The sequence below is a fragment of the Coturnix japonica genome, chromosome 19, assembly GCF_001577835.2.
Source record: "Coturnix japonica isolate 7356 chromosome 19, Coturnix japonica 2.1, whole genome shotgun sequence".
NCBI classification, from domain to species: Eukaryota; Metazoa; Chordata; class Aves; order Galliformes; family Phasianidae; genus Coturnix; species Coturnix japonica.
In genome coordinates this window covers 4,215,147-4,238,035 of record NC_029534.1, presented here as the reverse complement: position 1 = coordinate 4,238,035, position 22,889 = coordinate 4,215,147, and the positions used below count along the sequence as shown (strand labels likewise).

Here is a 22,889-nt window from a genome sequence, read left to right as displayed (position 1 = left end):
CTTTTTTGCCTCTATATGCAGCAGACCAGAACCGTACATTGCATTCGAGATGAGATCTCACACCAGAGGCTTATATAATCCCATCGTACTTGTATAGCTACACTAGAAATACCTTGCTTTACATAGCTCGATGTTTTGTATCATATACTAGCTGATTAAAGCGTGATTAAAACCCTCCAACTCTTCACTCACTAATGAGCACCCACTTTATAGCACGTTCCTCGGTTGTTTTTTTTTTTATTAGCCTTCAAATAAACGACTTTTCACACCAACTGTTAAAGTTGATTTTCTCTCGCAGCACTCAAGGTCACCCAGCTCCTCCTATAAGACACCTCAACGCTCATAAGCGCCAATACCTGCCACCTCAAACCCAATGAGAGGGATGTGCAGCCATTCCCCAGGAGAATGAGCCGCCCCAGGTGTGCAACTCTGGCTCATAAAGCTGCAGAGCCAGCAGCCGCACGCCAACCCCGTAAACCTTCCTAGTGTCTACGGGCCTGAGACTCGGAAACAGCCTCAGGGAATGTTTGTGCATTACCACAAACAGCTCTCAGTCCCCTCAAAGTGGAAAGGAGGAGCAGAAGTAAAAGACTGGTTAGTAGAGTGGAAAGATAGATGATCGCGGCCAACCCACCATTTGTCAATCCGGGGCTGTGCTGAAGACGGTGATTTCCTCGTCAACGCTTCATAAGCAAGGTCAGAGGGAACAGATACTTGGATAAAAAATTCAAGGCATCAGCAGAAGGACCCAGCCACGATCCTCAGATTCTGAAAGAGAAGGGGTTGTTTGTGCAATTAATGGGCCCAGGATAACAACCTCCGTGTCCACCAGTAGATGTGGCATTTACAGCTCCTAAGCATCAAGACTTGAGAAGATAAATAGGAAATCAGGGCACCGCATGAACACACAAGGAAACAGTGCAAAATAAATACATGCCAGTTTTGCTACCAGAGACCCACTGCAGCACTGCCTGGATGCTCAGAGCTGTGCAGCAAATGCCAAGCTGTGAGCTGCAGCCAGGGAACACATAATTAATGTGATTAGGAGCACACAGAGCTAGCATGCTCTGCTGACTGAAAAGCCCAGTAGCATAATTACTGTTTTCTGTACTAGCTCTATGTCTGAACAAATCTCAAAGCCTGGTTAGTTTTAGACTGCTGTGTAAACGTCAATAAAAATCCCAGAAGTGCCAGCTCATCAGCATTCTCAGGCACAGAAATGGTGAAAATATCACTGCATTTCCATGCCGTTAACATCAGGCAAAGAAGTCTCTTTTCTTCAGTCTAACCTTAGAGTTAGTAATAAGGTAACATCTCCCCCAAGTGAATGCTTATTATGAAAGCTAATTAATTGCTTTCCAGTAATGAGAAGTCTTTGGTGTTCAAAGAAAGCAAAATTCACTACACAGGAATTACACAGTGTTTATTCAAACAAAGCTCCCCCCCCCATTGAAAGACCTGGTTCTGATTAACAAATAAAACCTAACAAACTGAACATACATACAGAACACATACAGGAAGGAAACGCGTGCTGAAATCAGTCAAAAACCTATAGTATTAATTGAAGTGAAAACTAAAGCAATGCTTTGTAGTTGCCTAGATTTCCCTGGGGGATGGAGAGTCAATGCTTATCTGCCTTCCTCAGAAGAGACAATTTTGATTAATATCAGACCCATCTGACTCAGTCTATTAAACCCTGAAGGAAGGATATTCTTCAGATATAAAAGATATGTCTTTGATTAATAATTCTACCATATTGCCATTCCAAGCATTAACTGCATGGCACCTGTGGAAAGAAAAAGCCTTTGAATTCTACAGAAAATAACTAACTCGTGCTAATAGACCTGCTCTCCTTCGTCCAGATCTGAAGGCTGCACGACACTCTCCCTCCCATCCTCTGCAGAACAAGTCCAAGTGCCAAGGTTGTCACTATTTTCTCGCAAAGACGACACAATGGTTATGTAATTCAGGTTTATGTATAGCAAGAAAGCAAAGTTACTTCAGATTTTCTGAATGCTTTGTCTAAAGATACTGACAATCTGTCTAGAGGATCCTCTATAGTGCTGTCACAGTTTAATAGACCACAAGAGCCTACAGCATCATGGCCATTGGGTACACTCTTAAGCTAGCAGGGGCACGTCTTCAGAGAAATGCATTAAATCACTCATCCCACTACACTGGGCTACAGTGCACGGTGTAACTAATGCCAAATTGTCATATGTAGAGCAGGGAAAAAGTCAATGTAACATCCTCTGAGTTTTTCCTGGAAGTCTGTAGCTTTGATCAAGCAGCATGAGCCTTCTCATCCTAGCTGAGCATTTCTCCTGATGCTCGCAATCAACCTCTTGCTGTATTCTCTGTAGTTTACAGGTTTGACGTCCAGTGCTGTTGCCTTAATACGAGATTCATCCTGTGAAAGGAAAGAAAAAAAAATAGCATGCAGAAAGAATACTCAGTGCCCGAGGCATTTGGTTCTAACCTCTCTGCCCTGGTAACTCACTGTTCGTGGTACCAGGATTAGCTGGGAGAGCAGACAACTCCCAGAGCAGCTACACTGCCTTTCATTTGGAACCAGCCATGCTGGAGGAACCAGAGAGGAAATGGCTTTAAAGGCAGAGGATCCTCCTCTGGTGCCCAGGATTGACAGTGGTTGCTGTAAGTCACTTGAAACTTCACCCCACAAAGACGAGAGGAGGAAGCCATCTCTTATGGCAGCGCTGCAGAGGATACTTACATTGTACGTCTCCAGTTTTACTCTGATCTTGAACTCATACGTGTTGAAATTTGCATTTTGAAAGACTTCTTCAAACGCCTGCTCGTTCTGCAAGGAGGACAAAGAACAGATACCAGCTGCACACACTCAAGCTTCTGGTAGTGCTATGACCCTTCACAACAGCTTATCTTTTGCTAGCGTTCACAAAATATAGGAACCAACTCATTCATGCACGCAGACCTGAAATTACCCCCAAATTTTACATGCCAACATCACAGCTTAAAGCTTTTGAAAGTACAGTTCAAGGTGGAAAAAACTTGTTAGAGATCTAAACAAAATAAGGCAGAATTGTAGCGAGCCTGCAGCCAAACAGAGCTAACTAATTCCCTGTTAGTTGTCTTATCAGTCGTTCAATTTCTCTGCTTATCCATTGAGGCTGTGTGTATCCTTCATATCTTGACTGACCCACTTAAACAATGATCTACAGAGGAGTGGATGCATGTTTTGAGCATCTTTTATAGCCATTAGAAGGGCATGTCACATTTACAACATAAGCTACTTCTAATTACCATATGAGCACTAAACATAATCATCATTTATTGCAGACAATTTGTCAAAACAATAGAAAAGAATCAGATGAGCTGAATACTGGAAAGTTTGTTCTTGTAAAAATGTGTTAAAATCTTTGCTGATGTTCCACAAAAACGCTGCAGCCCCATTGAGATGCAGACGTGTCATTATTCATACATTCATCCACCCAACACACTCGATCAGTGCATCCAGGAGAAGGTGGAGCATCCCCTTCACTCTCATTCCAAGTGTTAAAGCTGCTGGTTTGAATGTGCACAGTGCTATTTTGCACCACATTGTGATTCTTCTAAGGTTCAGAAAGTGCAACAAACGAAAGCAAACAGAAGTAGCAAGCTGCAGACTGCAAAATTTTGGCACATCCTTCCTGAATATTGAAAACCCTTTCCTGAGACCATCACACGGATTAGAGGATAAGGAAGGACATTTTATCAAGGATTTGGCTTCCGCTTCTACCTCTGCCACAAGCTATACCAACCATTAGTGAGTGGAAAATGCTGCTAGCATCGCAGTCACTGCTACCCCACGTTAGTTTTTAGACTAACAAGTGTGGTAGAGGAGGAGATGAAAGACTTGGCACGCACATGCTTCACACAGTCCCTGGCTGTACGTGGACTCAATACACACTATAAGCAGCAGAAAGATTTCCACTGACTTCACAGGGCACTGGATGAGGTCTTCAGAGAAAAACCACTAAGATGAGCTTACTGAAAACACATCAAGTACCATATTTAAAGCTCGTAAAAGTGTCAAATCAAAAACAATTTCTCCCGGAACACAAAGCATTCCTGCTCAAGGGCTCGTTCCATATTATGCTCCATTTTCTATCCCCGGCTGTTTCCATTAGGCAGCTCTTCAAAAGACATTACATGTTTGTATGGTTGCATAGGATCTGCTGTCTCTCCTCCACTCTCTTTGGCATTAAAAGTGACTAAGAAATTTTGTTTGAACTCTAGCAGAGATTAAGCATGACTGAACTAAGACAATATTGACAAGATAATAATGTCTGAAAATGGAAATTGAGAAGTGCAGGCACACCTAATTAGAATGCCCTAGGAATACATCTTCCTACAGAACAGAGGTGTCCAGCCTGCAGGATGCCGCAAAAACTTGTAGCATACAGACCACAAGCTTTGCATCACTCACCATAAAGAGTAAAAGCGTGAGGTTATGGGAAAGCTAGTCCTGCTTTACAGAAATGGCTCAGGACCACCAGGATTACAACCTCCTGGGATCCCAGAGCCAAGCAATGGGCTAACCACCAACTGGAACAACTGTGGAGCCCTCATACCAGCCATACTATAGGCTCAGCGTGGGAGCGCAGCAGCATTCATAGACAATACAAATTGTCTATGTCACATAATGCATTTTCCACAGTATTAAAAAATATAAAACAAAGCCCCACAGATACTGTGTAGTAGTCAACTAAAAGAAAGAGAAGATTATTTTGGTGGGAAGAAAGGAAAACATGGCAGAGAAGCACAGAGACAGAGCAAAGAAAATACTGTCTGTTAGCATTTAATGGCTTACAGCCATGTTAAAAACCATTCTAATCTGCCAAAGAAAGATTACTTAAGCATCTCTGCAAATGACCTATTTTAAAAGTCATGGTTTTTTGTACTGCCCTCAAAGTTTCTGGTAATACATGGTGCAAAAAGAGCCTTCAGAAATGGCCTGACACGCAAGTCCAAAAAGCTTCCTGCCTACTTACAAAGATACATACAAAGTGTTCCGGAGCTTTTTGGTTTTGTAAACAATTTTTTGGAACGCATGAGGGATAGCGCTGCTCGCATTCATGCCTTGAACAGTATTGTGCAGATCTTTCCAATCTAGGTACAATAAAACAGCCTGTCCTTTCTACTGCAGTCAGTGTGTTACAGCTGTCAGCCCTCTGAAGCCTGTAGTTCTAGGGACAGGAAGACAGCTGTCTCTCAAGGTCCAGGTGACAGGGACAGGCTGATCTTCAGTCTAACAGCCAAAAGAGCTCAGAGGTAGACAGACTGATTGTGGGAGCAAACGATGGGGGAAACCAGGCAAATCTCTGTTCTCCAGGCAGATGGCCCGTGGAAAATAATCCTGAGAAGAGTAAACAAGTCCCTGCCAAGAACTTCAGAATAGAGAGAAGTGATGATTTGTGAACTCATAAATGATTTTGAAGTCCAACATCTGGAGAAAGCCTTTGGCCACTGGACCTCTGAATTGGCCTATCAGCTCAGACCATGAGCAATATCAACTTCTTCTCAGATAAATCCCTTTTCTTGCCAGAAAATCCCTTTCTTTCACATGAGCCTTTTGTATTTGTTTTAATAATGCTAGTGATTTCTACTACAGCAACATGAACACAACCCAATGCCCTTGGACTGGGTTACGAGTACAGCAGGTATGCACACAGGGATGAGACCGTGCTCCCAGCTGCATTAGCACTGGTTCTCCACAAGCAAACTGCATCTTGCCCAAATTGTGCTCTGGTTCAACACCACAGGAATAGTTCCTTACCAGGAGGATCTCAGAGGTCTGTTCAACAGCAAGGTGTGTAAAACACAGACCCACTTCTCAGCATTTACTACGAATGTAATAAGGTAAATGACTGACCTTTTCCTTCAGCTCTCCCAGGAAAGTAGCGCTTTGCCCAAGAATGAATTCTGCTGACTCCTGGAAACAAGTCACCCACTGGTAATCTAGAGAGTCTGCAATGGTCACCTAAAAAATACAACAATAATAAAAACAAGGAACAAGAAATTCCATCCAGTTGCACTGACTTCTATGAGCAACAGATAAAAGTAGTATTTGTTTCACAGCTCAAGAACCCTGTGCACTTCCCATCACTGAGGGTGGAAGACAATTACTTATTATTTTGCTTTTCAAAAGAGCTCAACAGAATGTCAGAGTTGTTTAAAGCACGTTAATATTGTCAGCATGTTGTGTCACAAGAAGAGGCCAACAAGATCACTGCAATAAGCACCGATAGACATTCAGCTCCTTTTCCTCTATCATTGATGAGCTATGAGTATGAACAGGTAGCCCAGAACAGTAACAACCAAGGGTGACACCAGCAAGATTGAGACCTGCATTTATTTAGAACTCGGGCATAAATACATGTGATGCTACGTTACGAGACAACTATCAAAACGTTCAAGGACAAGACAGAGCAATAAACAGATCAAGTACCAGCCTCATCTGTGAGGCTGCTTTGACAATTAGGAATGCAAAAATAGGAGACAAACTGTTCCGAAGGCCTTGATTGTAACCTCAGTATCCCTTTTATATTCTAGGAGAGTGACTCTGCTACATTAAGTAGTTTGTGTATTCCTAGAAGTTATCTGCTAGAAATTATTCAGAAGCAGTTTGTGTTTTAGTGAGACTGCAGGGATAGTTCTCTCTGCATGCCCACCTGGCACAGCATTTCTAAGAAGCAGATACAACACAAATGTACAGTGTAAAAACAGAAGAAGGTTCAATGCTTATGGGGTAAGCAGGCATCACAATAATAATCCTCACTGCCTTTCGAAGCAAGCTCCATTAAAGCTTGAGACAGAACAATACCTACAAAAGAAAATGTACTAAATATAGGTAGCAGCTGTAAAAGTGCAATTACTGCTCTCCAGAAATGCCATTTTACTTCAGTTTATCTTCACTACTGAAGAGGCGTAGGCCATCTGTACTCTGCACTGCATAGTACACTTGGAAACCAGAATCAACTGAGCTAGCATCAACTTTTTGGCAAAGAGAAAAGCTTTTAATTGGAGAGCTAGGAAAACAAACTGCTTATCAGCTCAATGAAACATTCCTCACCCAGGTACAGACACGAGTCACCTCAATACCCTCTAACCCACAGGCACCTCTGGAGAACACAGCAGCCTAACACCCTGTTCCATCAAAAGACTTCTATCTGCACTGCCCAGGGAGAGCAGGGAGAAGCCCTGCCTGCCCTCATCAGCTCACTTACCAGCAGCATCAAGCGGTACTTGAAGTTGGGGAATTCACGATCGCACTTCTCGCAACGATACAGTCCATTCTGTTGGTCTATCACTTTCTTATTGCAATCCTGAGAGGGACAGGCCTGGTACATGCAGTTCTCTTTCCGCAGATGTACTATTGTGCCCACACAGCTAAAATAATCCGCCTAGGAGAGTGAGTGTGCAACATTAGCCTCAAAATACTCAGTGTTTTCCAATTCTGAATTAACTACAAAGCAAGGCGTCCATACTTGGATATTTAGGATTAGAAAGCTTAACAGCTATGGATTATTGGAAAACTGTAAATCAACCCCTGTCGCAATCATTTCCAGGCTTCCATTATGTTAAATAAAGCCCCTAGAGCAAGATTATTCTGTGTTTCCATTGCAGGGAACTCCGATTGCTAGGTTTTCTTCAGATAAAGCACATTTGTTTCTCCATTGTGTCTGTTCAAATCTCTGCTTTTTTCACAAGATTAAGATTCTGCACTTTCCTATGCTTCTTTTAGGAGTCAGTACAAAAACCAGAAAGCCTACTGTGTAGTATTACAGATAAGTGTTTGATTAAACTATAGCCCACAGAACAAAATACCCACTCACCACACTAAAATCATCACCCTAATGGTTTAAGACCACAGTCAAGTCTTTCAGCAGATGAACAGGGGTTAAGAACCACATGCAAGAAAGGCACTGGTAATTCAGCTGTTTCCTGTGGAAGTTCTTTATCTAGATCAAAGTTTTTCTCTATCCTGAATGGCTTAGTGCTAACATTTTGGAAAAAAACCACAATTATATGCTTTTAAAAACGTATTGGAACAAGTCAAGAAGCATTTCAAGCCTAAGAAGGCTACCAGGCTAGAAAACTGCAGACCTGGGTCTAGATTTTCTATTGAGCAAGGCTGCCTTGAAAACCCTTCCTAGAAACGCACCTGTTTGCCCTACAACACTTTGTGTTATTTATATTAGCATCTTTGGGGTGGTCTATTTGGCACTATTTATCCAAGACTTAGAAATCTCTCGTACACATAGGATCATGTTGCAACATCAGCAAAGGACTTGGATTCAGTGCATTGGTTTGTTTGGTTTTTCTTGTTTACAGAATAAGCACACAGCCCAACAACTGGACTCTCCCAATAAGCAGAACACCAAGGTTTCCTTCCCGCCCCCCTCAAACACACAAGGCTTGCAGTCAGCTGCCATGCCTTACCTTATCTCCTTGTCCCAACCTCTCTGATTTGGCTTCAAACAAGGTTTTCCAGTTGGTAGCTACCCCTGACGCTGACCCACCTCTCACATCAGAGATGGAGGCACATTCCAGAAGCTGTCCCTCAGAGTCAAACCTGGAACCACAAAGATGCATTGCTATTTTTGGATGGCAGTCCACCTTATCATAAGCTTACGTTTAGTTTCATGTACTTAATACACGAAGGATTTTTTTTTTCTTTCCTTAAAAATCAATGATTGCAAAGGAAACAATTACAGTAATTTGTGTATACTGCAAACAAAAATAGCATTTCAGAATAAGTTAATACTCTGACTTAATTAGCATAGTATTTTATAAACCCACAAAAGGAGGGCAGCTTTGTTCTATATAACTGCAATTTGTTTGCCAGCTAGTGGTCAAACCACGCACTGCATGCTTCTTAAAGGCAGTCAGATAACAAGATTTAAGGGCATCAAGATATTTCCATAATTAAAATTAAATTACACGCTACCATTATCATTGCAGCAGCTTCAAAAGGAAAAGCAAATAGCATTGAACAAATTATGCCTCCTGTGTTAAAATAAGAAAGCACTCCTTTTCTGAAAAAGGTTGTACTATCATCCCATTCAGCGTCTTTTGTGATGTGAGAAACACCAACAGAACTCAAAAACGGAATGTAATTAAAATGTGACAGCACTAGCTAAGACCCACAATCAATTTCATCTTCAACAACCCTCTGAAGTATAGAAGCAGCTCTGCTCAATCTGAATAATGGAGAACGCCGACAAATATTTTATGCACGTTTAAAGGATTTGGGCAGAATGTGAGCCCAGGATTCACAATAAGTGATGCAGTAGGGACTTTACCCCATTAGCACACACACCAAATCTCACTGTCTTAGTAGCTACAGCAGATAATTTAGCAACTACCTACGCTAGAAGCAGCAGTGAAGCACTAAGAAGTCACTTGGTTTTCCTGATAAAAATAAAAGTGTCATTTTGTTAATTGAAAATATCTGTTAAGGGATAGGCACTAAGAAGTCAACATAGTTCCCGCAATTCATATTAACAGAGGAAGCAACAAAACTCCGTCCTCTCTGTTAATCAGAAAATAGAGTTGGTCAAAAAACAGATTTCTTGTAGTCTTCCAAGACTTTGGGTCAGCATGAGCTATACTCCTATCTTATTTCTTCCAGCATCTGTCATGGAATTAGAGGTTTTCAGATTGAACTTCTCTTCCAAGAAAGAGAAGTTTCTATAAGCCTGGAACCCATAGCCTATGCTCCTTTTCTTCACTGCTCTATAGACTGCTCAAATGTAAGTATATAGAATAAAACAAATACTCCACAGCAGGAGAAATGAGTCAACACAAGCACACAGTCATACCATCCCCGGAGCTTGAAAGCCTCTGGGCTATCAGGGTTGACAACCACTGTACTTGATGACAGAACAGACAGGCTTCTACCACCAAAATCAGAGACTCGGGCTCCTTTGATGGCTATCACGGGTTGTCTGGAACCATCAAACTTCTCAGCCTGCATGTGTGGAAAACAAAACAAAAAACAAAAACCAAACAACAGAAAGCATTAGTAAGTATGCTACAGTATACTTGCAGTCATAGTTCACAGATCATGGCAACAGACCAAACCCAAGTCAGGCCATCTTACCGCACTTGGGAGGTACGGTTTTAGACAGCAGCACTGGGAGTTCAGGAAATGCAGCTAACAGCTTTATAATCCCAACACTCCATTTCTTGAGGAAGGGGAGAATCCCTCTATCAGTGCAGCAGCTGCGCACCACCAGCTTGGAGAAAAGGGTGTAATCATCTCCATCAGGAGTTTTAAACAAGGATTTTAGAATGGGAGATGGGCTACGGGAATGAAGGTTTCTCCAAACATGGGTTATTTGATCAAATTAGTCTCGATGGGACATCACTTGACTTGACTGAGACAATCGTGTCTCCTCACCTACAGCTTAAGCATAGGTATGCTGACCAAACACTTTCCTCAGCTTTCCGTTTTCTGTTTTTAATCTCATAAAGCTGATTTAATGCTGTTCAGTTGCTATCAGTTTGTTATCCAACTGAAGTCTGACACTAACAAATAATCTCTCAGCACTAGAGAGGTTATGAAAGGTATAGATTTCCTGGACACCACACCACTTAACAAGCAAGGAAAGGATCATGTGCTTATGGACCACAAATGAGCTGGAGTTAGCAAAAGCACTTGCTGTATCCATGAGATACAAAAAGAACACACACCTTGACAGATAAGGCAATGAGTTATTGGGGAGATATGGACTCTAATGCTAGGTGTGCCAGCCACAAGCCATAAGTCACTTCCCCTCAATACTTATGTTACTTTTACTCTACAACAAAGCAAACATTTAACTTTCTAAATTACAGACCCCTGATCCAAGAGTTACACAAGATGTTCATAACTAGTAAGCTCTCCAATAACAAACTCGTTCAACCTCATAACTTCATGATACCGAACCTCAGTTTACTTCATTTATATCAGCAGATGGTTAACAATGTTCAGCCACCTACATCAGGGCACTCAATCATTTAGCCATGAGGCACCACTGCCAGGCTGGCAGGATGACTCCCATTTTATAGACCAGAACATAAATCTCTAAGTATCTACACCTTGGAAAACAAAGCAGTTTGTTATCAAGACAAAGGAGCAGTTCACAGTAACTACACAAACTTTCCATTCCCAAAGCTCTGACATTTTAAACTCTTAGTCTGAGATACAGCCTTTCAAACCCCCTAGTTTAGCAGCAGTTTATTCAGATAACAAGTATCCTACCGTAAGAATAAAGCTCCTCACAAACAAGACATCTGTAGCCATCGGGCTTTTCCATGATCAAACCACAACTCATACCCTTTTCTAAACCAAATACCTGTTATCTACAGTCTTTGTGCCTGAGACATCATGTCTGCAGTTATTCAGAACACATTAGTCAGATCATGTCAGCAGTCTGTCAGAAAAAGGTTATGAACATCACACCTGAATGAAACCAGACAGTCTTTCACCTTCTCTCTACCCCTGATCCTCCAACACCTAGGACTGTCTCAGTACTATGCCCATCTTAGATGACAAGAGCGTGTGTTTCTTCACCCTACACAAAGAAACCTTTGCTTAAGAACAGGTAAGAGAGCACATACCTCATTTCCCCATAGCGTAGCTGTCACCAGTTTCCCTGATGTATCCATCAGATGCACATTCCTCTTCGATACCTCCCTATTGCTGGCTTTCACTACAATTTTAGTGACATCTTCATAGCTCTTACAAATTCCAATTACATCTGCAAAAGAGTTACAATTTAGTTAGAACTGCTCAAGGGTCACAGTTGGGGAATACAACACCACAAGAGAAGAAATCATTCCTAGTGTCAGATTTTTACCTTGTAATATCCCAGCTCCCTATTCAAATCAAATCTGATATGGAAATTAAGTGTATTATGGCAGGAATGCTCCACTACAGAATTCTTCAGTGTTTTAATTTTGTTGACGAATTCATTAAGATATTCATGAATGCAAGCCTCACCACAAGAAAGAGATCAAGGCATCACAATCTCTTATTCCATCACACTCTGCCAAAGGACTTCAGCCCCGATTCTTGCTGTGCTTAAACATACCCTTGCTGGTTAAGCAGAAGGCTCTCAGGCACAGGGCTCCAAAATGACTAACACGAAGAAGCACCTGGCTAGTGCCCTTGCCGCAGCCCCCCAGACCAGAAGCTGCAACTTCTTCAAGTTTTGAAGGTTGAACTAAATGACCTCCAGAGGTCCCTCCCAATCCAAACCACGTTGTATTTCCTGTGAAGCTGGCATGTTTTGGCAGCAAGAGCAAATGCAATGCCCTTTGTGCTCCCTAATAAAAACCTATTTTGAACATCATGGGTCTACCTTTAAAATTCCTAGCTGAATGCCTCTGAATCACACGCATCTTGTGCCTGTGAAACCTGAGCTCCCTCGCCCCCACCCAAGCCTGATTTTTTCCGGAGGACTCTGCCCAACAAATTACAGAAAAACAAACCTCCAATACTTCACAAAGCAAGCCAAAACAGTCATGCAACTTGGACTCGGATGCAACGCAGTATGCCAAAAATCACTACCGAGATAATTAGATAGTGAAAGCAAGCAAGACCATGGAAGGTATGAAACACACACGTGCTGAGCAAGGACACTTTGCTTTCAACACTTTTCCATGGAAAACAATGATCATAAGACAATAAACAAGTAACGTTTACTGTCTTTAGCTTGAAGCACAATTCTGCAGAGAAATCAGTATAAACTGTTCGCAGAACAGGATAAAGACACCTTAACCATAAAAATGCCTTAGGCAATTTTAACAGCAACCACCACAGGCTAAGTCAGCCCAGAAGATTGCCTTCTATTGCTCACTGCCTCCCCACTATTCACAATACTAAAAGTTTCGAAGTCTTATAGCATCTCATTTCACTACTCATACTGACCGACAATGGAGTCTTTCGGTGTGTTCTCCAAGTCAGAGATGGATACAAAATCAAACTGAACAGATGGAAGATGCTGGGCATCATCACAGGGCACAACCGAAGTTTCATTAGTGAATGTAATCTCATAATCATTCTTAACAGCTGAATATTGCTTGTTAGCAGTCTTCAAATTGCCTTTGGTAAAATAATATACCTAGAGGAGAAAGCAATGAAACAGTGGATATTATCAGAAGTCAGACAGAGAAAATAGATTGTGATCACCTTTAAAAATCCTTGCCATGCTAAAGTGCCTCTTTTCTAGCTCATGTCAGACCATGATAGCACGACACCACCATACCTTGTTGAGTTCAATCAGAGGAAAGAACTTGTCTGCTTGATCATTGAATGCAGTAGCTCTAATCTCGCCCTGCAGGAAAACAGGAGAGGCGGTCAGAACTGAAATTCAGCATAAGTAAATAAATTATATTAAGAAATCCTTAACTGTGTTAAGTAGCATCAGTTCTACAGACAGCGTGGGCTGCCAGGCTAGCTCCAGAAACCTGAGAAACAGACAACGCTCTCCTTACATTTACAGTTATAGCTAGAATGACATATTCCACACCTGACCATCAATTCTCAGATTCAAGTCTCATTAGCATCCCTAGAGGTCCAGAATTACTATCACACAGCCAGCACTGAACAAGTACTGTTGAAACTAGCATTAATTGACGTTACAGGATAGAAAAGTTTGAATAGATCACCTAGCTCCACAAGTTAGCACAGAGTATCTCGAGCTAAGTCCTGCTCATAAACAATGCCAAATCTTTAAGTGATAATTAATAAAAACTATAAATCCCCTAATTTTTTTTGTTGTTTTTACATTTGACTACTAAAAGTACGCGGAGAAAACAAATGGCTGATGACAACACGTTACATTATTAACCTCACATTTTATACTAAATATAATCTTGCAGAATCTTGTTTGTTTTCAGGACGGAAGGCTGTAATTTGATAAGAGGTTTGACAAACTGCAAGTTTAGTTGGATTAACCAGATACCATTCCCCAAACAAAGCGCAGATGAAATCTCCGAGTATTACAATAATTTATAGCCTGATTTCCTCGTGAAAATGAAAGCTTATAACTTGGAGGCGACGCTCCTTTCACTCCTTGTTTTGTACCGTGTATCTAAGTAAGGATGAGAGCTCATTCCCAATCAAAAGGAAATGATGACAAACAAAGTATAAGGTTGTCTGTTTCCCTAAACAACCATATTTTGAAGCTGCAAAAATTGAGTCACACGCTATAGACTTTGATGAAAAATAATCAGCAACGCCATACATTTAAGACTTCATTCTGGATAAGGACTGGATCACTGATGTTCGAGTTAATGAATACAGAATATGAACCTCAGTCATAATAATAAAAAAAACACATTTTCTATAACACACTTTATTTCTCCTATTCTGCCTTTATGAAGGGTTCATCAGCGTCTGGTATATGTTATCTTTTTCTCAACACAGAACACTTACACTCTCATCAACCAGCTCTATAGAGAAGAGCTTCCCTTCACCGCGGGAGTTGCTCCACGTGCGGATCTGCCCTTTTTGGGTAACACGAGCACAAATGGTCCACCTGAAATTGTGCAAGAAATAAGAGCTGTTCAATGTCCTCTTTTATTTATATATGTTTGGTGGGTTTTTTTTCCTATTTTATTTTTAGAAGAGATTGAATTTACCTTTGGAACTGAAATGACACTATTTAAAAAGCCACAACTTTTCCACTGCACCTCAGCAATTCTACCTGCCTTTCTGCTGCTATTTTAATGTCCTCGACCATTAAAGGCAGCAAGTTATATAGAAAGCAACAACAAAGCCAAACATAAAACATCCAATAGGACACAGCAGCCAACAATCTTTCTGCAGAGCAGCACGCCTCAGATCTTTCACTCTTTTAGGGTAGATTTCTCATACAACAGCTTGCCTGTTCTGAAGATCCATGCTAGAACTCAAGAGCCCAATTATATGATTTGCATTTAAACTTAGGTAATCAAATCAGTTTGCATAACTTAAAAAAACTGTCATTCACAACGTAATTACATCCTCAAGCTTTTCAACAAAACAGTAGCCAAAGTGAACAGCTTACCTGAGATGTTTTGTCATTACCTTACCAAAAAAGAAGATCACTTCAGGGAAAAAAGGTGAGTCAAACAGCTTCTCAACTAAAATATTAAAAAGCTATCAAGCTCAGCAGGGTAACTTCACCAAAAATCTCAGACTTTCAGAGTGTTGATGAAACAAAAAGACCAAAACTTGAGCAGCTGTTTCTGTAGGTTTTATGGTTTTGTTGCCCTGTTCCTCTGTACCTCTCCTCTACATTAACAGATAAAGACCAAACGTAATAAAGAATGATTTAAGAGATTCATACATTCCTGTATACATGATAAAGCCAGAAATACCTGGCAAACCATTACAACTCACTTAGATTGGTATGGATTCAAGCTGGCAATGGGCACTACTTTGGACTGTGTTCCCCCTGGTGTCTTCACTGAGCTGGGAGCGCTTGCTTTATTAAACTGGTTTGAGGGAGCGTGGTACTTCGGAGCAGCAGAACCTTCCAAAAAGAGAAAATAAAACAAACACAACAAAGCACACAGCATTTCAGCCAAGCAGACAAAATGCAGGTTAAGATCAACTCATTCAGTGTGCTACAATAGAAAAGTTTGTTGAATCACTCCTACTCTTGGTCACATCAATTTATTAGGCTGCAAGCAAGACTCACTCAGACCTTAAAAGCACATACGGTGGTGGTGGAGATGTGGTCAGAGTCAGTCTAGGTGGCAAACAACAACTTGGCAGCAAATTGTCTTAAACATGGCACATTTTGGATCTACACTTGGACAAACAATAAGGAATGGCACCCCACAACCAAAACTCCTCCTGATGCAAGGCAATACTACTCATTCTAAACAGAACCTTGTTAATGTATAAATGTAGAACCTTTTTCCTTCCTGTCCTTAAAGCTGATGATAAAATAGCAAGTGTCAAATTTTTGCTATTTCAAAATACCAAAATAATTCTTAAACGCCACGGAGAGAGCAGCACCAAGGGTTGGACTTCGATAACCTTATAGCTTTAAAAATAAGCCTACATGTTGCTTGCCTTTTTCAGCATCTTGCTATTTAAAATCTTGATCAAAACACAGCCTGCACCACATAAGCTGTTTGGCCTCAATAGCTCAGCACTGACAACACAACTTTTGGCCTGCTACAAATTGTAGCTGACTCGTGTGCCCACAGAGCACCTTTTCAAGAGTGCAGAATTGCATCAGAGTAGATGTTCAGTTCATGCTGCTTTGTCAGAGCTGTTTCCTATTTGTTTTACTTGGATAAGGGGGAGGAAAATGAGGCAGAATTTATTTTTAAGATTCAAATGACAGTAGCCTCTCTTGAGACAACTCATCTCTTCAAGCTACAGGTTTGTCTGATGTAGTTTCTTCTGCAACACTATTATGGAAAGGGGGTTTTTGTTTGTTTTTTAATGTTTTGTTGAGCACAAACAGAAAGCTGAAATCTCACCCAGGATTATTCATACCTGCTACTGACAAACTGCCATTCTGTTGCTGTGGTTTGTTGGGTGCTGTGTTGGCTGCTGGAGCTGAAGAACGTTGCTGTCCCTGCCCTGGTAATCAAATTGAAAGAGACCATTTAGGACAGTAGGGAGCAGAGTAATTAAAAACTACCCTTCAGCCTTTTTCAGGAAATTAGGTTTGCATGAAAACAGGATTTTAAACATGCTAAAAGTCAGGTGTTACAGGGCACAGCAGCAGTAAGCTATCTGTTAAACAATATTAACACAGAGGACTTTCAGTCAGATCCTTTCCCCAAGCAACTGCTTTCTACTTAAGAAGAATTCAGCGCTGACAGTTATTTAAAAGGACAGCACTGAAGTAACCCTGACAACTTCTCAGTTTTTACAGGCTTCTATTGCTCTGACAGGTAGTTTCTGCTACTATCTTACAGCAAGCCCTTAAAAAAAAAAAAAACACACACACACAAAAATCCCACAGAGTGATCTCCTTGAAATTCAGAAAGGACCAAAAAACCTCTGGGTAAAGTCAAACCTGCAGTTATAGAAAACACTTGCTACGTTTTATTTCCAAAATATGAAGAAATGATGGGGTGGTGGTGTGGAGGTTCTTGGGATACAACAGCATACTGCATACAGAGCATGCCACAGTGAGTACGTCTTGTGTATTTTTTAGGCTACAGGGCTTTGACTTGGATTCTATCTGTTGATAAATCACAAGTACAGTGTGACATACGTAGAAAAACATTACACTACAAAATAATCCAGAGGTTGAAAACTGAGTTAATTTAGAAACAACTATTTTTCCAACATATTTTGCTTCCAGATCATTAAATACCCAACAACTTTGTCTATTAGGACACAGCTAACACTTCAGCCACCAATTTGAAGGACATCCTAAGCCAGGGCAGGCAAAGTCCCCCTATTCTGGCAGTGTGGAAAGTGGAAAAGTAGGGAAATTGAACCCATAAATATCACAAGGAACAAAGCAGAGAATCCCAGAACAGAATGGCAAGAAAGAATGAGCACAGAAGAACACTACTGCTCTGAAGAAGCACAGCCTGATGCTGCTTACTCCACACAGGTAGCCTTCTGGTTACTTTTAATCCAGACCAAGGTATTGGCACAAAACCACCCTGCTCCTGTCATTGCAGCAGTGACAGGAGTCTGCCTAGCAACAGCATGACGTCAAACAGAAACGTGCACTTACTGCAGAATCCACTAGATGGAGAAACCAGAGTTCCCCCTCCTTCAGCTGCCTCACTTACTCAGAGGACTGAATCAGTGCTCAGCCCCACATTCATTGCGAGAGAAAGAGGACAACACTTAAGAGTAAATATGTCTGGAAAGGGAAAGAAGTTGCAAGAACAGCAATGTGCACGTGAAGGAAACCCAACACTTAAAATACCTCACCACGTTCCTGCTGTATGTATTGGCTTCATAGAACCCAAGACTTTTGGCTACACAGCCCTGTCTAATGAAGTAGCTGTAGGCCCAACAGTGTTATGGAGGGGCCTTGCTATGTCTCTGTCCCAGGGCTGAGCTGCATCACAAATGGAGGAAGAAGGGGGAGATGCACTTTGAAAGAACACACACCAAAAAGCAATGGTGTAAAGAGCAGGAAGAAAAGCAAATGTATAAGTATACAAGCATTTCTACACTGAAAGATTAATGACAGAAATTAAACATAAGTAGCAAGTAATTGTTACAGTAAGAATGAAGTCCAACATCAGAGCAATTTCAATGAGATTAATGACAGTAATAACATTACCGTGTAGCTTTGTACAAAGAACTAAACTGCTCAATCTTAATTTTCAATACTATAATGAAAAGCTGCCTGAGAAGTTTTTATGGTATGTATCAAGAAGATTGCATCTCCAGCTTCCTTGTTAGGCAGATTAACCACCTACTGCTCAACAGCAAAGTGGCCAAAAGCAATCTCCTCACTGCCTGGGTCCTTCTGGGGTAGGAAAGACTTGAGATCAGTATTTAAAGTAAGACTTCTGTAACTGAAACATTATCTAATGTTAAAACCAAATGAAGCCTAACACCGCCACTGTATGAATTCTGTATGATTGTGTTGGTGTTAAAGTGAAATATATCCTGCAGCCAATTTGGCACCTCTTAACCATCTATATTTGAGGCCTTCATTGTTGAGTACTCTTGTATGTCAAAGTGAAGAACAGAACTTGCCCCAAAATAACTTCAATTTTACCAGAATTTATACTCTTTAAGGAAGCATTTTTGGCTCAGTTCTATAAGACAGAAGATACTCTGTTGTTTCTAAGCAACAATATGACAAGAACACCATAGTTCACAAGAAACGTGCTCCTGTATTGCACAGGCAAGTGATACAAGAGAAAGACAATACAGTCTGCTCAATAGGTGCTCCAAAAATCCTGGTCTCTACAGCAACTGTGAGATTAAGCCATAAAATCTCAGATGTCAACACATTTTTTAAACAGCAATTAGCTAAGTAACTACCAGAGGAACAAAGGATTCTTTAGGCTCATTTAACAAATGCATCTCTAATTCCCCAGGAAAAAAGGAAAGTTGATGAAGAAAGATGTCTTGGCAACAAAGTCTAATTTCTACTTCAGTTAGGAAAGTAGATCTTAAACCAGAATTGCAGTTATGTACCACCATTTGTCCAAAATATCTTACAGAAATTGCTGTCACTACCATGTGGTTCCTTAACAGTAAAAGCAAATTGATTCATTTCCACCAGGAGAAAGACAAGCATAAAAAAATAATCCCTGAAAAAAATAAAAGCTATTTGCTGTTGAATTTCAGCCATTATCTGTACGTGTGCACACAGTGGAGAAGCTCAAATATTTTCTTTAAGCATTTTATTATCCTCTCTCTTGTCAGGAAAAATAAAAAAACTCCAAGAAGGGAACGTAGATCTGAACATCTCAGGGGAAAAAAAAATACATTATCTTGGAAAAAAAAAAATCAAAAAACATTTGCCTGAGAACTCATTTAGCGCATGAAATAGAAGAATGCAGTTATTCACACAACATCAAACTAATAATTCACAACAGGTCAGCCCAAGGGCCATCCAGCACATCAACATTTTTCAGATGGCAGGAACAGGTGCTCAGGACAGCCTGCATGCTGGCCATGTTTCCATAACCATAAGTCACCTATCTACTTTGGGCAATTTCAGTTTCAGTGCTTCCATTCATGCTGAGGATGCATTGTTACATTTAATGGCCTTTAATGGGTTATTATTATTTTTTTGGCACGTAATTGCTGTTTGAACCTGCGCCAGTTTTTGGCACCTACCTCACGTAGCAACATGTTCTATAATTCAGCTATGTGCTGTCTGAGAGGTGCAGTACAGCCTTTGTTTTAGAGCTGTTAGTTGATCATATGAGAACTAAAAGAGTATCAGATGGATTTAGAAAAGAAAGATTCATCATTCTTTACTCATCCCCTCTGTGCCATCTCACAGTTTTATAGATCATTATTACATCTTCCTCCCTACATTTTCTTTCCAGATAGAAGAAATCCTACCTTCCTTGGTTACTCACTCTAAAGAGATACAGAACAGCTTTCACGCACTCGCTGGATCTCTACATAAAGACCACTAACACATAATACAAACCTGTCAATGCTAACACAAAGCACAGACACTTCTCAATACCCCTCAGTGATGGAAGCTTCAGCCAAGATGCTGAGCTTATGAAAATATGAACAAACCCTACTTTGTGTCACACAGACAGTAAGGATTTTCAAGATGAGGACATTTCTGTTCCAAGCATAAGGGAGTTGCACATGCTTGACTGCTTCTTTTTAAATGAGAAGAAAGAAACAGATAGCTGAAAGAGTGTGATAACAGGCAGCCTGCACACAAGAGGTTTCTGTTTATAGAGGATACTCACCTTCGTTGTACGGCACTGGATTGCCAACAGTCCCACCAACCATATCAGCAGTTTTCAGAACATCTAAATCCATCAGTATAACCACTCTCCTACAAACACAATATAGACAGTAATAAAGACACGCTCCCTCTATAAGTCTATCAGGCTCCGAGAATCCTTCTCGTGCAGATATGAGAACCAGCCACTAGGGGCTGATTCTTTGTACAAGGGAACGTGGAAAACAAAAGCTCTGCACTATCAACTTAACCTTCTCATGTTGTACAAGTAGACTTGAAAAAGTATCACATTTCACCAAGGACACTGACAGCAGGCTGAACAGGCACACAGAAATGCCTTGAAACAATAGCGTTTTAAAAGCATTAAAACCATGCCAAATTTCTTAAGAGAATCCACTCTGCCTCAAAAAGAAGTTGTATTTCCTACACAAAAACAAGGAAACAGATGCAGAAGTTCAGATCGTGTTCTCCCACACAAACATCATTTCTCTCAGATCACTTCTTGCTTTACGTCCCTCACTTCTCTCAAAGTCCCACAAAAGATCAAAGATTTCACACAACACAACCTTCCCTGCTTCTTTTCCACAGCAGGTACTTTTAAGTGAATAGAAATGAAGCAGAACAATTTAGAGTATTCCACCTGGAGGCCTTCAATTACTGAGTGACTTTCTGCAATTGCTTACACTGTGTGCTTTCCTTCCTTCACTTATTACTTCCAGAAATGCCTAATCAAAAAGATTTGGCCTTCACTTAGTCCCACAGGACAGAGCATCCACTAGCACAGCTGCCTTTGTGTAGAACCATACTCAAAGAAGTGCATGTACCTTCCATCTTTCAAGCTGTTGACAATGAATCTGTTAACCTGGCAAATACTGTGTGCTGATAAGCGTTCCTCTTCCACAAGGGGGTTCAGCTGTGTCGCCAGCATGAATGCTACAGGGACAGAAGAACATTCAAGACATTAACACATGTTCGTATTAAAGCGGCTGCCACATCTGGCCTCCTTCCCAGTTCACAAGCACTACATTAGATCTACAACTGGCTCAGTTAAATTAGCACATAGAAAACAGTGTAACAGCTAATAAGTTGCAACCCTGAACATAAATTATGTTGTATTTATTCCCCAAACTTCTAATGACCGTTCTAATCAGTGTTCATATATATTGAAGGTGTGGGAGCTATCTGGATGGGGCCAGGCTCTGTAGTGGTGTGCGGCAACAGGACAAGGGACAACAGGCAAAAACTGGACAGGAACACAGGAAGTTCCATAAAAACCATGCAAAAGAACTGTGAGGGTGCCAGAGTAATGGGACAGGATACCCAGGGAGCTGGTGCAGTAGCCTCATCTGGAGATACTCAAGACCCACTTGGACATTTTCCTGTTCAAGCTATTGTCATGAAACTGCTTTAGGAGGTGGGTTGAACTCGATGATCTTCAACCTCTGTGATTCATAGAATGGTTTGGATTGGATGGGACCTTTAAGGCCATCCAGTTCCAACGCCCATGCTACAGTCAGGGTCACCAACCACTAGACCAGGTTGCTCACAGCCCCATCCAGCCTGGCCTGGAACACCTCTAGGGAAGGGGCATCCACAGCCTCTCTGGGCAACCAGTGTCTCATTATCTTCAGAGTAGAGAATTTCTTTCTAATATCTAGTCTAAACGATATGCTTTTATGACCGTATACTACCGTCAGAAGACTGAACTAAATTACTTTAAAAATCGGCATTACAAAACCACACATAGAATGGCCTGATCGTTACAACGCAGCTGCACACTTGAGGCAGAGCCTGTGCTCCCCATACACAGCCCACTCTCCTTATGTATTGATTTGATTGCTATGGACCCTGAGCAATATACTGAACCATTGGCAACACCACACTTACAAACACCTGATACTCACAGGACAGAGTGTTCACCCCATCGCTCATCAGCACCCGATACCGTGGAGGCCCATTTCCTGTGGCAATAGCCCTTGTGTTCTGTGGGAAAACACCAGCTTGTCACTTCAGGTTCCAACCTTAAGTTCTTCAAAACCACTCAACGATGCTTTTAACAACCCCAATACTCACAATGACTTGCAGCACGGGCTTGATGATGTTCTCTCCCTGCATTATAGCCTGGAAAAGAGAGGAATAGACTGAAGACGGTCCCACGATGTGCACTGACACCGAGGGGAAAAGGCCCATCGGGCAGCACTGGGCCTCTTCTCGCTCCCTTCCCACCCCCACAACGAGCCCAGACGTGACGCAGTCCTCACGATCCCCTTCAACCTTCACTCCTAACCCCACCCCAGCTCCCCACAGCCCCTATTCCCTCACCGCGATGGCTCCTTCGCTCAGCCTCACGCTCATGGTTCAGCTCTGTTCTCTGCTCCCTCCTCCCCGCGCTCCTCCGCTCCTGCCGCCAAATCCTCCCGCCGCCCCGAGCCTCGCTCCTCCTTCCGGCGCGTCTATAACGTCACACCGCGCGCGCACCCAAACTCACGCTCCTATTGGCTG

General features: G+C 41.5%; 1 protein-coding gene across 1 annotated transcript; it reads right to left on the bottom strand.

The window, feature by feature from the left end:
- Positions 1-1,402: 1,402 nt before the first annotated feature.
- RPA1 (replication protein A1) lies at positions 1,403-22,845 on the bottom strand. Its single transcript, XM_015880648.1, has 17 exons — positions 22,710-22,845; positions 22,461-22,508; positions 22,292-22,370; positions 21,212-21,320; positions 20,392-20,480; positions 16,511-16,597; positions 15,398-15,530; positions 14,450-14,552; positions 13,278-13,346; positions 12,941-13,133; positions 11,629-11,768; positions 9,846-9,994; positions 8,464-8,596; positions 7,248-7,424; positions 5,894-6,001; positions 2,735-2,821; positions 1,403-2,410 (listed from the first exon to the last, which is right to left on the bottom strand). The coding sequence occupies exons 1-17, from the start codon at positions 22,740-22,742 to the stop codon at positions 2,303-2,305; spliced, it is 1,845 nt and encodes a 614-aa protein (XP_015736134.1). The 5' UTR covers positions 22,743-22,845; the 3' UTR covers positions 1,403-2,302.
- Between the last annotated feature and the right edge of the window lie 44 nt (positions 22,846-22,889).